Source organism: Urocitellus parryii, chromosome 4, assembly GCF_045843805.1.
Source record: "Urocitellus parryii isolate mUroPar1 chromosome 4, mUroPar1.hap1, whole genome shotgun sequence".
Taxonomy (NCBI): domain Eukaryota; kingdom Metazoa; phylum Chordata; class Mammalia; order Rodentia; family Sciuridae; genus Urocitellus; species Urocitellus parryii.
This window is the reverse complement of record NC_135534.1, coordinates 34794705-34809856: the sequence shown is the minus strand read 5'-3', so window position 1 is coordinate 34809856 and position 15152 is coordinate 34794705. Positions and strand designations below refer to the sequence as shown.

The 15152-nt window shown below is 40.4% G+C and overlaps 1 protein-coding gene across 8 annotated transcripts in view; it reads right to left on the bottom strand.

Moving 5' to 3' along the window:
- Mpped2 (metallophosphoesterase domain containing 2) overlaps positions 1–15152 on the bottom strand; it is a 171555-nt gene that overhangs the window by 79031 nt on the left and 77372 nt on the right. For all 8 annotated transcript variants that reach the window (XM_026404332.2, XM_026404373.2, XM_077797495.1 and 5 more), the window contains one exon: positions 5795–6020. In XM_026404332.2, coding sequence (XP_026260117.1) covers positions 5795–6020 — 226 coding nt within the window. The remainder of the gene's footprint in view (positions 1–5794; positions 6021–15152) is intronic.

Genomic DNA, 15152 nt, shown 5'->3' with positions numbered 1-15152 from the left:
CTAGACCAGGGCAGAGCAGCCATAGGTTTCATAATGGGAGAGTCTATGGGCCCCGTGCCAAGAAAAATGAAATGTTAGCCCAGGCCTTTAAACAGAATCATGTAAAAGCAGAGTGCATATTTGTTTAACACATACACACAAGACCTCTTTCTGTGCCAATACCTTTCGGAACCCTCCCGAATAAAAGCCGGGGATCCCTGCAAATGTGGTACAGAACAAATACTGCTTGCATAGTTTTATTCTTTAGTTCCCAAATACTTTTCTGCTGAGTATGTTTCTTTCTTTTCTTTCTTCTTCTTCTCCTTCCTTTTTTTTTTTTTTTGCCCAAGTTAATTACAAAGTAGGACTGTGAAAATAAAATAAATGAGCCCATTCCACCCATCCCCATATCAGAATTCTATCACATGAGTTGCCAATTGGTTTTCTAATCCTCTCACTCAATATCTGCTGTTAATTTGTTCGCTATTTCAAGAACTTAAAGACTGTCAGCAAAATACATGATGCATTACAAAACTTATAATTGGAAATAAAAACATCTGAGGCTTTTCTGACAGGGTAAACATAAAGTACTACCGCACTGATCAGAACAAGGAAACGTGAGCAACCTTGTAGCTGTTTGTGTGCAAACACAATTAGAAATGCTGCAGAGAGTGGAATCAACACTTAACTCCCACTTTGAAAAATGCTGAGAAAATTACATCTAAATGAACGAATGAACTCAACCTGTTGGTGATATGAAATGAGGGGAAGAAAGGGGGGTAGGGAATCCTGTTCCAGCCTCCTTTGAAAATGCAACTCAATGGGTTTTCTCTTCCTCTTTCAGCCATTTCAGAATTATGCTGCCTAGGCCTGATCTAATTTTCCTGCTGTAGAAGTTAAAGCACTTCCTCCACAGTTACTAAATCTGACAAATTACACCTGGGTCCACTCTAACGTGAAAAAAAATGTGCTCTTTGTTCCTGACCCTTTGGTCAGCCTAGAGATCAAATTCCTGGACATCGGAAAGCCCCACTCATATTCATTAAACACCACAGGAGACCACCTCTGTATTTCTGTTCAAGAGAACAAGGTGCAGGCTATAGCTGAACAGTACAGCTGCTCAGCTCCAGTCAGTGCAATAAGGACTTTTCACTTTTTGCAGCTCTATTACTGATCAATTCGTATGTGGATTTTTTTTTTCTACATAGCATCACAGTGTCAAAAGAACAAATGAAATCAGAAAAAGTAGAGGCCAGTTGATTTTTTAAAATATATTTTTTAGTTGTAAATGGACCTTTATTTAATTTATTTATATGAAGTGCTGGGTGTAGAACCCAGTGCTTCGCACATGCTAGGCAAGTGCTCTACCACTGAGCCCCAACCCCAGCGCTGAGGGAAGTTGATGTTTAACTCCCAAGTCCCATGAGTAATTTGACTGAAATCTGTTTATGCTAAACTCAACTGACAGTAACCAAAAATTTTAAAAAACTATTTTAAAATTCTACCTCCCCCTACCCCAGCCAGACAAGCAATTCATTACCACAGTGGCTAATATCTGACAGGTGAGATGTTTTGTCTCTTTCTAACCATACTGAGCCTTTGGAAAAGACATTCCAGAGCTGAGAGAGAATCTGAAAGAGGAAATCATGAGGCATCTTGGAGGCAGAGAATCAACAGTAGAGGCATGAGAAATCCCTGAGCTTTCAAAGTTCAAGGCTGACCTAACTGTATGGCAACACAAGACCCTCTTCTCCTCTTCTCCCCAAAAGAGAGAGAAGAAAACAACAACAGGAAGTTAAGTGAATCTGTGACCAAACTCTTCAAAGAAGATTCCTCAAGATTCCTGGAAGAAGGAAATGATAAGAGGACACATACAGAAGCCACAGAACCTGCCTTATGGCCTCCGGAGGTAGGGGTGACCCAGAAACTCATGGACACTTTGCTCTCCCTCCAAGGGAGCCCATCTCCTTTCCTGGACATGTAACATCACTCACAACTTCATCAGGTTAAAACATTAAACTTCCCCAGACCCACTAAACCACATTCGAATCCTCTTGCTTGGGGATCTAATAAGTACCACAGAATATTCTGGTTGGAAGCGCTCTGATATGTTCTAAGTTATTTTCTACATGCCTGTCAAATTGTAAATCAGGAAACTGAATTCTTTAGGAAGCTTTTAGCTGAGACACAAGTTACAAACATGCGATGTAGATGTATACAGATGAATATTTTTTGAAGCTAAACTAAATCTCAATCCATATTATTTATTTATTTGTTGTTCATTTTTTGGATGCTGGCGGTCAAATCCAGGGTCTTGTGCATGCTAAGCAGTTACTCTACCACTGAGATATACTTTAACCCCATATTTTCAAACAAACAAACAAACATGAGTCATAGTTATTTGCTTGGTCTAATGGCAATTGTTTTTGAGAGACTTCTGAAAGGATAGAAATCGTGTCAGAGTTCTTATTTTGTTTCTGCTTTTAAATTCAAACTGTTAGCCATATTAGCAATTCAGAACTTAATATTTCCTCAGAACATTCATTGGAAATGCATGGAAATCAATATTAATCAGTTTACATGATGAGAGGGGGTGAAATATCTATTGGGTTATTAAGCAGGCATTTATCTACAAGAGAATCTCAGGGATGGCACCAAACTTTTGAAAGTAGAAAAATAGTACCTACAATATTAAGTTCTCCCAAATTTTGCTTCTTGTCAAATTTTTAATGGTGAAAGATGTTAAAAAGTGTCCATACCCACAAATATGTACTTTTTTCTTTTTATAAAAGATTCTAACTGTGGTAAACATTCCATGGCGGGGGGCGGGGGGGCATCTATGAAAAAGACTAAGGTAGACTTCATTTCCCTGTTTTATAACCCAAATAAATTTAAGTGGTTTGCTTAGTGTCACCCAGTCCGCAAAGGCTAACCCAGGGCTAGAACTCACCCATCTGACTCCAAGTACATCAATGTCCTTATGAAGGCTGACAAAGGAGTTAAGCAGATTGGAAACATCAGTGCCCTACTGGTTGTAGTAGCTACACTTATCAAATGCTTACTCCATGCCTGGAAGTCTAGTTGCTGCAGAGGCATGAACTCTGTCTTCATATCAACCACTTAAGAGAAATAATGTCTTTTCCCATTTTAAAGGTGAAAAAAACAGAGGCAGAGAGATAGATGTTAAGAAACTCATCCAGGGTCCCACAGTTGAATAAGTAGTAGAAATGGAAAACACTGTCCTCCTTCTACAGAAATGTGGACATTCCTGGGATTAATGCTCAGATTATCATAGAAATATTCATTTTAACAAAATATCCTCACAGTGCAATCCAAACAACTCATGTCTCCAAAGATAGGATGAAACTGAAATTTCCATTTGATCAACCTTTGTATTTTTGTTCAAAATACAAAACACCAACAATTAGGGTGGAGAAAATCCCATTTAGAGACCTCCCTCACTGTAAAGAAGTGCTCAGCAGGAAATAATTCAAAATCTATGAAAATCCCAATACATATTACAGTAGCAACAACTTTAGGATAACACCTCAGAAGACTAATTAACGCTGCCTATCTTCTTAACTTTACCACCCTCCTCAATATTAAAATTAAAAAATCTTAAATGGTTCAATCTCGTCTAGAGATAACTGGATTGTCTGCAGTTTGTATCATCACCAAAGACAGCTCATGCCCATTACATTGCATATTTGAAGTACTTTTGAGATGCTGCTGCAAGGTCCTTTGCCCAGGACCAAAAACCATTGCCTCATCCATCACCGCTGTAATCTGGTTTAGCTGACCTCTATCCTAAACAGATTTGCATCAGCTCAGATAATGGAGGAAGTTAGTTGCTGTCATCATTTCAGCAACTATCAATCCAGGAATCTCTGAAAGTTCTGTTTATTCGGGTATAGCCTAAAATGCTCTGCGCCTCTTGAAGATTTTTCAAAAATCATGTTTGGTTATTGAAGAAATGATTTTAACTTATATGTGAGCTTCTCTGACAATCACAAGTCATTTGTCAACTACTGCATTGTTATTAAGAACTGGACTGTGAAGGGAGAAATGCTCTGGATGCATCCTGCCCTATACAGAAATGCTAATACCAACATCCTGTGTTACCCCGAGATCAGTTTCTAGATTGCAGGTTGACAGGACTAATTTCTGTTGTTTGTTCTCTTGCCCTTTTCCACCTTCTCATGCATAAAAATAATTAAAAAAATTGATGGACATTAATAAAACAGAATATGAACTGGATCTGCCAATTATAATCTCTAATCATCATACCACACCTACCACTACCACCCCTCAGCCATTCTATATTCCCTGAAGTCAGACCTGCTGGGCTCAAATCAGGATGCTACCACTCACTCTCTGTGGTGTTTCTGAGCAGTTACTTAACCTTTCTTTGCCTGAGTTTTCTTATCTGCCAAATGAGGATCATAATAGTGTCTATCTTCTAAAGGTACTGTGAGGATGGAATGAGATAACAGTTAGAATGGGCTTAGAATAGTGCCTGGCAGATAGTATTTAATTAAGAGTTCACAATCATTGTCAGGTTGGTTTTTAAAGAGAAATGAACTTCCTGTACCCATTTATCAGTCCTTCTGGGTACCAACCAGTAAAGGTAGGAAAACAATTACAGAAAATATCTCAACTTTTTATCTCCACAGAAGACAAAGCAAACTGTTATGTGAAAAAAGCAATCTTAATTCACTGCCTGCCCTCTTCTAGCCCTATCCACTGCTAGGGAGAGATTAGGGCACTTTTCCAGATAGGGTATGTAAAGTTTAGTTCTGCTCAATATATACACAGAACCTTCAGGGGAAAAAAAGATGGGGGGGGCCTAGAATTTTGAATTCTCCAATACTGAAGATCAGCTGATCCAACACTCCCATTTCAAACATGGAAACACTGGCTCTGCGGCCAAGTGACTTGTCCAAGTTCACGTATGTACTTAGTGGAAGAGCTAAGGGCAGAAAAATAGTAACTATTATCCTAAGCAAATTACCAGTCACTCTCCTAAGTCCATTGCAAATGCTACTATTTAGTCTTTGTGATCAACCTCTAAAGTAGGTATTATTTTTGAATCTTTAAGAATCAAAAACTAAGGTTTAGCCACCATGAAGTAATTTCAAGACCTGGCAACTGTCAACCAATAGTGCCAAGATCCACAGTGCTTCCTGTCTGGCCCGTAGGCTAAGTATCTGCTTCAAGTTTTCTAGGGCACAGTTTGAGAATTCTGGTACCAAGTTCTCAACCAGTAATTTCCAAACTGCCTGTGCATCAGCCTCACTTGGGGAACTTTAAAAAATACAGATTTCTGGGCTTCATCGAAGGAAGGTGAATCATAGCCTGATTTGTGGGTTTCAAAATCTGTTTCAACAGAGCTGGTCATTCTGACATGTAGAGAGCTTTGAGAAACCCTAATCTATGCCAGGTATTTTATGACTGCTTCCAGTATAAAATAAGAGGGAAAGGAGCTACCAAAGATCGCTGAAATGTTCAGAGGAGCCAAACATGTGTGAAGGGTAGCATGGAACCTTCCCCAGGTCCCCCCATGTCATGCAGACACACGTGCATCCCCAATCCCATACATATGTACATATCTAGCAAAGCCCTACTCCCATTGATCTTACCTAAAGGAATCTTTTTCAAAATGAAAATAATACATACTGTGTTTGCCACAGTACCAGAGTATGTGTTTTGTTGGAAAGACAGCTTTCTTTCCATCCTGATCATTTTCATTTAAAAGATCTAAATTCAAATCATGCTTTCCTGGTGTGTAAGGAAAACTGTTCGAATCAACACTTACCAAGGTGCACCATATATCCTGAATCCTTTCACTGTTACCTCTGAATCTTGCAAGTAAATACTGTTTGTCAGGAGGGACTGAACATTGTCAAAGTCCTCTGGTTTCAATTTGGACACAGAGGGGAAACGGTAGTAGTCCTGTTTAACAAGGTCTGCCATGAATTCCTTATCAAATGTCAGTTCATGATTCCCAGCAATCACTATTTTATATTCATATGGCAGGTTTCCTGAAATAAGAAAAAAAAAGAGCACCAATTAGCACGTTCATTTCCCATCACAAAGTACAGCAGCCAAGATTGTGTGATTAGCAGACGCTTCACCCAAATGAAATAGCTCACACATTCCTTTATATTTCCGTGTGAACCAAAATTTATGATTATTCCTTGATGCTAACAAAAATAAACAGGAGATAGGAAGCTGCTAAGAATCTAAAAAGCTACTAAGAAAACATTAAACTTTCTAGTTCCATTTCCCTCTTCTGTATTCTACAGATTCACTGTGATGGGATCTACACAGTCATGAATCTACACTTCATAATTATCCCGTCAAAAGCTTTTTAGTCATGATACCTAAGAGAAGGCCTGAGGTTGGTTTGGTCCTCAAAAAATATGCCAACCAACTATTCTTAACAACTCAGATAAATGCTATATTTTTAGTATATCCTTCACAGAAAAGACATGGCATAACCAAGCATTCCGAAATTTACATATACGAAAGGAACCACATCTTACAGTTTCATAATGCAAGTATAATTTCAAGTGTACCTTTTGGCTTGTGAATAAATAGAACATTATTAAGGGGCCCCTGATTGGAAGGCTAACTTTCCCCCCGTTGGGATGGGAGAAGAAACTGTAACGCTTAACCCCCTTTTAATATTTATGGTATGGAAATGTGAGTTCTCGGTGTGTGCTTTTTATGCAAAAGTTTCCCGATTGAAATGAGATAATTCTGGGAAGAAGAATGAAAGCTATAAAGGAAAACCCAAACACCAGACTTCTGCATAGATTTATAATGTTTGAATAAAGTACAGATCATACATATTAATAACTCACCGTGATGCTATAGGAACCCAAATCCAAAGGCAGATAGTACCGGGCAGCTGTCCCCATTCTGAGATTAATGCCCTTTTCTCTACTCTGTCACTACCCATCTCTCAAGCCTCACTGTTGGGCTGCTGCTTATTTTATTTCATTTTGGAGGAAGAAAAGGACAACAGCGCCTATGATTCTAGCTTCCTGAGACTCCTGGATCCTATGCAAAATTAATGTTTCCTGCTATTCCAGGAAGAATTAAAGTTACTACTCTCAGGAAATTGGATACACTTGTTGTAAGAATTGGTCCTTACCAGCAAGCCAGGGTCAATGATCTAATTAAGAAAGCTTAGTAGGGAAGAGAATTTGGGGCGGAGATTGGGGAGGGGACCAAGTTCTGTCATGGGTCCACTTGGATTTCAGCAACGAAAACCACAAAGGTTACACTGTGAAGTCCTTCCTTGCAATCTCAGCCGCACACTGCAAACATGCTAATGTACAGTGGTTTTAAAGATGGAGATTTGCAATGTTTTGCAATGTTACTATTTTTCTTTGGCTTTTAATTTTCAGTTTCTAATGGTAACAGAATTACATATATAGGGGGTGCATTAATGGGGAGGATAAGAGAGAGATGAAAGCAGTCTGATGGAAAATGACACCACAGAGAGATGAAACCAGAAATGCTGAGGCCAAGAGTCAATGCATATCCTTGATAACTAGCCCACATAACCATGCCTTTGGCCTCAGTTATTTGCAAGGCTGTGCTGAGGAGTACATCCAAAATAAGAAGCCTCCCTCAAATTCATGTTTATGCAAGTTTGGCAATTATTAGTGTGATGTATGTTGCAAGCTACTTAGATTGAATGGTGATGACACTTTGCACAACCCCTGCACTTGAAGCACAGATGAAGGATAGTATTATTAATAGGGCAACAAATTCCCAGCACGGAACATGCTGGAAATTCATAGGCCCTTCTACTCTAATATCATGGCTTTGTGAATCCTCCAATGGCTTGATTTTGTACCCCCAGTTTCACCTGTGCTCCCAAAGCTAAAACAGACTAAAATGTTTTCCTGGACAGTAAGGCATCCCAAGACAGGTCCTGCCTGTGCGAATCTTTGAGCAGCTCTACTTGTACACATTGTACTGTGGCTGTCCAGCTCCACTTTATAATCTTTTCATGAAGATGGAGTCCCTGAAAACCCTTTTATTATGCACAAATGCTCTTGCAAGAGGACTTGGCTTCTCCATTTGTCCTCATTTTAGAGCTTTGGTTCCGAACAGGTAAGACCAGGACACAGGGTGAAGGATGTACCATTTTTCCCTTTCAGACCAGTTTCTAAAAAAATAAAATAAAATAAAAACTGCTGCAAAGTAAATCTTCCTCAGGACGACAGGCATCCTTGGTGTCTTTTAAATCAAATTTTGGAGACTCAGCATAAAGAAGTAGCCACCGCGAAATGAACACCCGCAGAAACTGTGATGATATTTACACATCACCAACAAACTCATCTCTTTCTGGGAATCCAATAGTAGTTTCCAACTTCCATCCTCTGTTACCTGTGTTATGAGATTGTCTGACATATTTTCTTTTTTGCTGAACTGACCTTTCATCTATAATCTGCCAACCTTTATGTTTTATATGAAAAGTGTAAGCAGGGCAGCTGACAAATCTCCTGTTACTTGATGGCATTTTAATTTTTTTCCAGACTAGATTAATTTGGAAGCCTCTGCAGTCAAGCTTCAAACTTCTTGGTATTCAAATGGCATCACTTTCAAATTGTCAGACAAAGAGTTGCCTGCCTTCATCCATTTTATTCATATTAGCCCATTTAAGCCAACCTGTTTGAAAAAAAAATTTAAAAAAAAACCCAAGTCCACATATAGATATTCTAACATAGAAAAAAATCTTTGCTCTGAATGACGTAAAGAACTCTACCAAGTAACCATTTCCATCGTTCCCAAGATATGGTGTATGTTCCACTAATGACAGCCAAAATTATTTTAGGTGGAGTGAAGATGAACCCTTGACAAAATGTCAAATAGTTCTGTGCATTTTAAAAATGCATATTTTGGAAAAAAAATACAATATAACATCATTAAATAATAATATACAGCCTTCATTTCTTAAAATTTTTACATGTAAAATAAGAGGTGACTAACTCACTCTAGTCAGAATGGCAATTATCAAGAATACAAGTCACAATAAATGTTGGTGAGGATGTGGGGAAAAGGGTACATTACACTCATACATTGCTGGTGGGACTGCATATTGCTGCCACCACTCTGGAAAGCAGTATGGAGATTCCTCTAAAAACTAGGAACAGAACTACCCTAGGACCCAGCTATCCCACTCCTTGGCATATATCTAAAATATCTAAAATCAGCATACTATAGGAATACAGCAACATCAATGTTTGTAGCAACACAATTCGCAACAGCCAGGCTACAGAACCAACCTAAGTGTCCTTCAACAGAAGAATAGATAAAGAAAATGTTTTGGGGTAAAATTGGGAGTTCATAACCCACTTCAATCTAATGTATGAAATATGATATGTCAAGAGCTTTGTAATGTTGTGAACAACCAATTAAAAAAAAAGAAAATGTTATACACACACACACACACACACACACACAATGGAATATAACTTAGCTATAAAGAAGAATGAAGTGGCATTTGCAGGTAAATGGATAGAACTGGAGACCATCATGCTAAGTGAAATAAGCCAGACCCAAAGAGTCAAAATTCAAATGTTTTCTCTGATATGGGAAAGTTAGTCCAAAATAAGGAAAAAAAAATAAAAGTGGCAGTGGGAGGGATTCCATCAAACAGAAAAATCAGTGGAGTAGAGAAAAGGGGTTGAGGGGAGAGGCAGGAGGGACAGGAAAAGGGAAGAACAGCGGAATGAATTTGACCTCAATTTCCTATGTGCATATATGAACACACCACAGTGAATCTTACCAACATGTATATCCACAGGCACTAATTTAAAAAAATGAAAAGAAAAATATAAGTAAATAGCATGAAGATCAGTAAAAGATGGGGATGGGGAAGAAGGAGGGCAGGGGAAGAGGAGGTACTGGGGACTGAATAAAACAAATTATGTCAAAATGAACCCTAATATTACGTACAACTGAAAAGAACTAATAAAGCAGAAAACTTTAAAAGATAAAAACAAGTAAGAGGTGACTTAAAGAAAACTTTGAGCCAATAAGAGCACAAGTAATTCACAGGCACAGCCAGGTGACGACGGCAGCCAGGGAATGAATGACGTGGACCACTAGCCCGTCAGTCCAGTGCAGAGCTACAGACTACAGATGAGGTGTGAGGGCTCGGAGGCTGCATCTGAGTTTCATTCTAGTCTGTATCTTCCGGGCTTCGAGTGTCCCATAAATAAATTCTCATGAAACAAAAGGCAGCAGGATCCTCACTGAGACCTGATAGTTTGAATTGCCCTACACTCTTGCCACTACCTATTCCCCAAAGCAGCCTGGTTCCTTTCCGGCTCCCAGGTTTCCTCTGGCCCTCCCACCAATAGGCAACATACCCTCAAAGCATGGGGATAAAGAGCAGGGCGGGTGGCACGGCTCCTCCCCTTCACATTCAGGTCCTTCCATAGGTGTCTTCTTTCTAATCTCTGGCCTCTTCTTCTCCTTCCTCAGACTCCCTCTGGCACCTTCCTCTCCAGATACCGCCTTATTTTGCCATTTTGCTCCTCTCTCTTTATCTGCAGAATCTCCCTCTACAATGCGTTCACACTTACCCATCCCTTGACCCGCACACAGCCACATGTGCCACACACACAACTCTAAACAGGACTTGACCTTGACCTTGTTGTTTGACATGCTTCCTCAAGTCACTTCTAACCTCTGGGAAGAGCACCTCAGATGTGTACAGCTGGTAGGCTGAATTCAGTCCACAGAGGTGTTATAGTGAGCCCCCAACTGAAATTTTACTTTTAAAAAAAGTGACCTATCAGGTGATAATACACACATACACACACACACACACACACACACACACACACACACTCGGGTATCCAGCCTCTTTGGGAAAATCAAAAGATCAGGAAACACTGACTTCCATCTTCCATCTTCTGAAGACCTTTCCCCTCCTGTTTCCACTCCTACTTACTGCATCTCGCTTGCCTGATGGGCCCCTGTATTATCAGGTCTAACAATTTGCAGAGAAATGGTTACTCTGGATTTATCCAATGCAACCTGGATTCTCTTTCTAAGAAATTCTCTTCCAAAAGCCTCCCTGGAATGTCACTGATGATGTCCTAATGGCCAAAGTCAAGGCTTTTTCTCTCTTCTCACCTCTGTTCACACCACAATGATATGTGGTCTCTGAGAGTCTCTCCCCTGGATCCCTGACTGCGCTCTCTAAATTCCCCCCTCCCCTTCTGTCTGGTATTTTCCTTCCTGTCTCTTTCTCCTCAGCTCACTTCCCATCCTCCCGGCTGCTTTGCAGCTGACACCCTGAGACTCTCCTCCTTCCTCTCCTTCTATGGCGATTATTCAAGGCACTCTTACTATAATTCCCATATTGCTATTCTTCATGGTTCAATTTTTAAACCTAAACTATGTGGGCAGTGTAGAGTTAAGCTGGGACTCTGCAGGGCTCACCGTGTATTAGCTGAATGACCCTGAACAGATTCCTGTGCTTTCCAAAGTCCACTAGCAAAAATGGAGAGAATAACGACACCTATCTGGTGGGTTGTGGCAAGGATAAAATGAGATGAAACGTCCAACGCATGGGCATGGGATAGAGTCAAGAACCAGTGCCTGCTAACTTTTATTATTTAATCTTTTAGTTTTACTTCTCACGTGTGACTCGTCTCTCCCTAGATCTGAAGACATGGATCATGGCTTCTAATTCCTTGTTTGATCCAATGTACCCAGTTCAGTACTTCCTAATGGCAGGCACACAGTTCATTTTTTTGTGAATAAGTGATGGAATGAATGAGTCTTTGCAAGATTCACCAGGAGTTTCCTAAGAATTCCAGAAATTGGGCTTGTCATTTTGGACTATGACAGAGTGAAAGCCAGTGTCCTGATTTCTTCCAAGTTTAAGCCCTTGTGATGTGTCCTATTCTGTTCCCTAACATATGGTCTAGTCAACTAACCTCCAATTAATGATTTTAAAACTACAGATTGGGGTGGAGAAAAAGGAATGCTTTTACACTGCAGGTGGGATTGTGAATTAGTACAACCACCATGGAAATCAGTATGGAGTTTTCTCCAAAGACTAGGCATGGAACCACCACTTGACCCAGCTATACCACTCCTTGGTATTTATCCTAAAGAATTAAAGTCATCACAGCATAGTGGTATAAGGGTCCTATGCTTCTCTCACATGTGGAAGCTAGAGAGGAAAAAGGAAAGGAAACGTGGGAGGTGTGTCTCATGAAGATCGAAGGGACATCAGTAGAGTAGAGGAAAGGGAAAATACTACGGGGGGAATGTTACTGGCCAAATTACGTTGTTAAATTGTGTGCATAGAAGAATACACAGCAACAAATCCCACCATTATGTCCACAGAAAGTAATAAGGCTACCTCTAAGGTTTGGTGAGGATTAAACAAGATGCTCCGCATAAAGAACCTCATGGTTTCCACACTTTGCATTCAGTCAGTGGACACGAGCTCCGTGGTTACTGTTCTGATGATGGGGATGATGAGCCCTCCCTATGGCTACCCCAGAAATCATCAGTTTATCCATAAATGGGATCACTCCCTGGTGCCAGGCACAATGGCATTTCTCTCCAAGTAAAGCATCCAAATATGGAAAATAAAAGTGAATTTTCTAATGATAGAGTCTGGCATGGTCCAGTGTGTCCTTCAAGCAATAGCAGTATTATTAAGGCTAATAAGGCATCAGGGGTTAGTGGGAAAGAGGAGTGGGCAGAGAGCCCTCTAGCCTGTACAAGTGTCGAGAATATCCTAACCTGGCAGAGCGAGTGCCCTAGACACGCCACCTTTTTCCTTCTTCTCTGCCTGGCTACCCATCTCTTTCAATATTTACAGAAGAGGGAAGATATGCCAGGACTGGCCTCTCATTCACAAATGAACAGTATATTCCGAAATCGATGGCCTCCAGGTGCCCTTTCTCTCAAAAGCTATTCCTCATCTGGAATGTCTCTGATTTCTTCATGCAGTCAGATGGGGGTGCTTTTCTAAAAGCATGTCACAAGAAATAGAATACCGAGAAAAGTTTAAGATCTTCAGCTCTGCATATGTCTCGTAAATCTTGAACAACTTCAAAGCAAACATACAGGGACTTGTGTCAAGGTCAGCTTCCCTGCCTTATAACACTCCGGACGCTGAATGTGTCATTCCAGTGGCTCCCATGAATCATAGCAGACGAACCAGGCGGGTCCTCCGAGACTACTGATGGTTGTTGGGAAGCTGCGCTCCATGAAGCTTCCCCAGGGCTGCAGCAAAGCAAAATGAGAAAAACCCGAGGGCTGAGGGGAGGGAGTTAGTTGACTCCATGTTCACCAGAGCCGCTCTGTGTTCCCTGATTTTACAATGTGTGGACAGGTTTCCTGAAGATAGACTCCTTGGCTTGACAAAAAATTAAATAAAAACAAAACAAACAAACAAACAAACAAAACCCAACCACTGATTCATCCAGCTCCGTTTTCTTGGTAAAGAAACTGAGTGCCAGAAAGGTGCTGCTACTTGCTATATAGTCACTGAGCTGGTGGCACAAATGCGACAACAATCTAACTTTTTTGCCTCCCAGGCCAATATTATTTCAGTTGAACCCAAATCTGTAACAGCACAATAAAGTCTGGCTCAGAGCCTACCTTTAACATGAGTCTTTTTTATGCTATTCCCTTATTTTTGGCCACCTCTTCTCTAGTTCTAGGCAGTGATGGCCTTTTTCATTTGTTCCAAGAAACAGAGCTGCACATTCTAGATGTTTCTCTGGCTATGTCATGGACTTCTCCATAAGACATGAGGGGCAGTGTCAGACTCACGCTATGACGTCATTCTGGCACAACTAAGGCATTCCCCAAATGCTACCGCAGCTATCGGTGTCATTTCTTACCCACCACCTCCCAGGAGGATCTGGGAGCCCATCCAAGGACAGGAGGGTCACAAAAAAAATTGGGTGCCTTCCCCAGGACAGGAAAGTGAACTTTAGGTAAGGTACCAGAATTCTAAACACTTGTCTATATTATAAAAACAAGAACAAAACTAGGATAAAGAATGGAAGTTTAAGGTAATAAACATAAACACCTACAGGGACCAGGGAGATAAGAGGAAAAAAAATTGAATTGGACTAGGTGGAAGATAATAGAAAACAGTGAGACCTGGGGCAAGGCGTGCTTCATTTTAAATAAACATATATAATCACTGCTCTAGCCAAACAAGATTCCCTTGCTAGCTTGCCCCTCTCCTCCAATAAAAATTAATGCCCCTCAAAATTAAGAATCATAAACCTGCAACCTATTTTTCTGCTATAAATCATTATGGAATGTATTTCCCTAGAAAATTCAAGTACAGGTCAAACCACATCCAAGGTCAATTTCAGTATCTTCACTTTTCCCAGGAATCTGCCTGCTACCTGCTAGAAAATGGCTCTTGCTTCATGCTCTTCACCAACTCATGAATGGGAAGCACAGGAAATATAGCAGGGGCTCATCAGGTTGTGGCTAAGGCCAAATATCACCTTCCCCACACCTCATTTTTTTTTTTAACCAGGGACTGGTAAACAAGGCTAATCAATTGCTATCTCCTCTTCACTTCTGCTAAAAACAAGAGAAACCTAACCTTCAGCAATAATTCTGAAAGAAAGCATCCCAAAGCCAACATGGTCTTCCAGGTTTTCTCAGTAAAAGAAAACCTAGTTCTATAAAAGTGACTTACTTTAAGATCTCAAGCCCTATGCCCGTCCCCCTCCATGCTCCTAAATTATGGATTTTGAAAATGTACGAGGAAATTAAAACGATCTGTAACACAGCACTCACAGTAAATAAAAGTCACCCTGTAGCAGGAAGAAAAACAATAGAGAGAGGACAGGACAGAAGAACTTGATATGGCTCAAAGGTGTGGGAAAATCAGAACTGCAAATACAAGCATCAGGCTGACCTTCCCTTGTCAATGTGCTGGAGAATCACCTCACTTTCTGAGCTAACAAAGAATGAAACAGACATATAGTTCTACTATCATGGGACTGTTTCTAAACAAAAGAGATACATTACAATTTGATCAGATTTCTCCACCTGCAGCTTGTGCGGGGCAGTGCCAGGGGACTGTTTTAAAATACTGGTCTCTGAGACCAGTGGTATAAAGGGACCTTGTGATACCCCAAAGG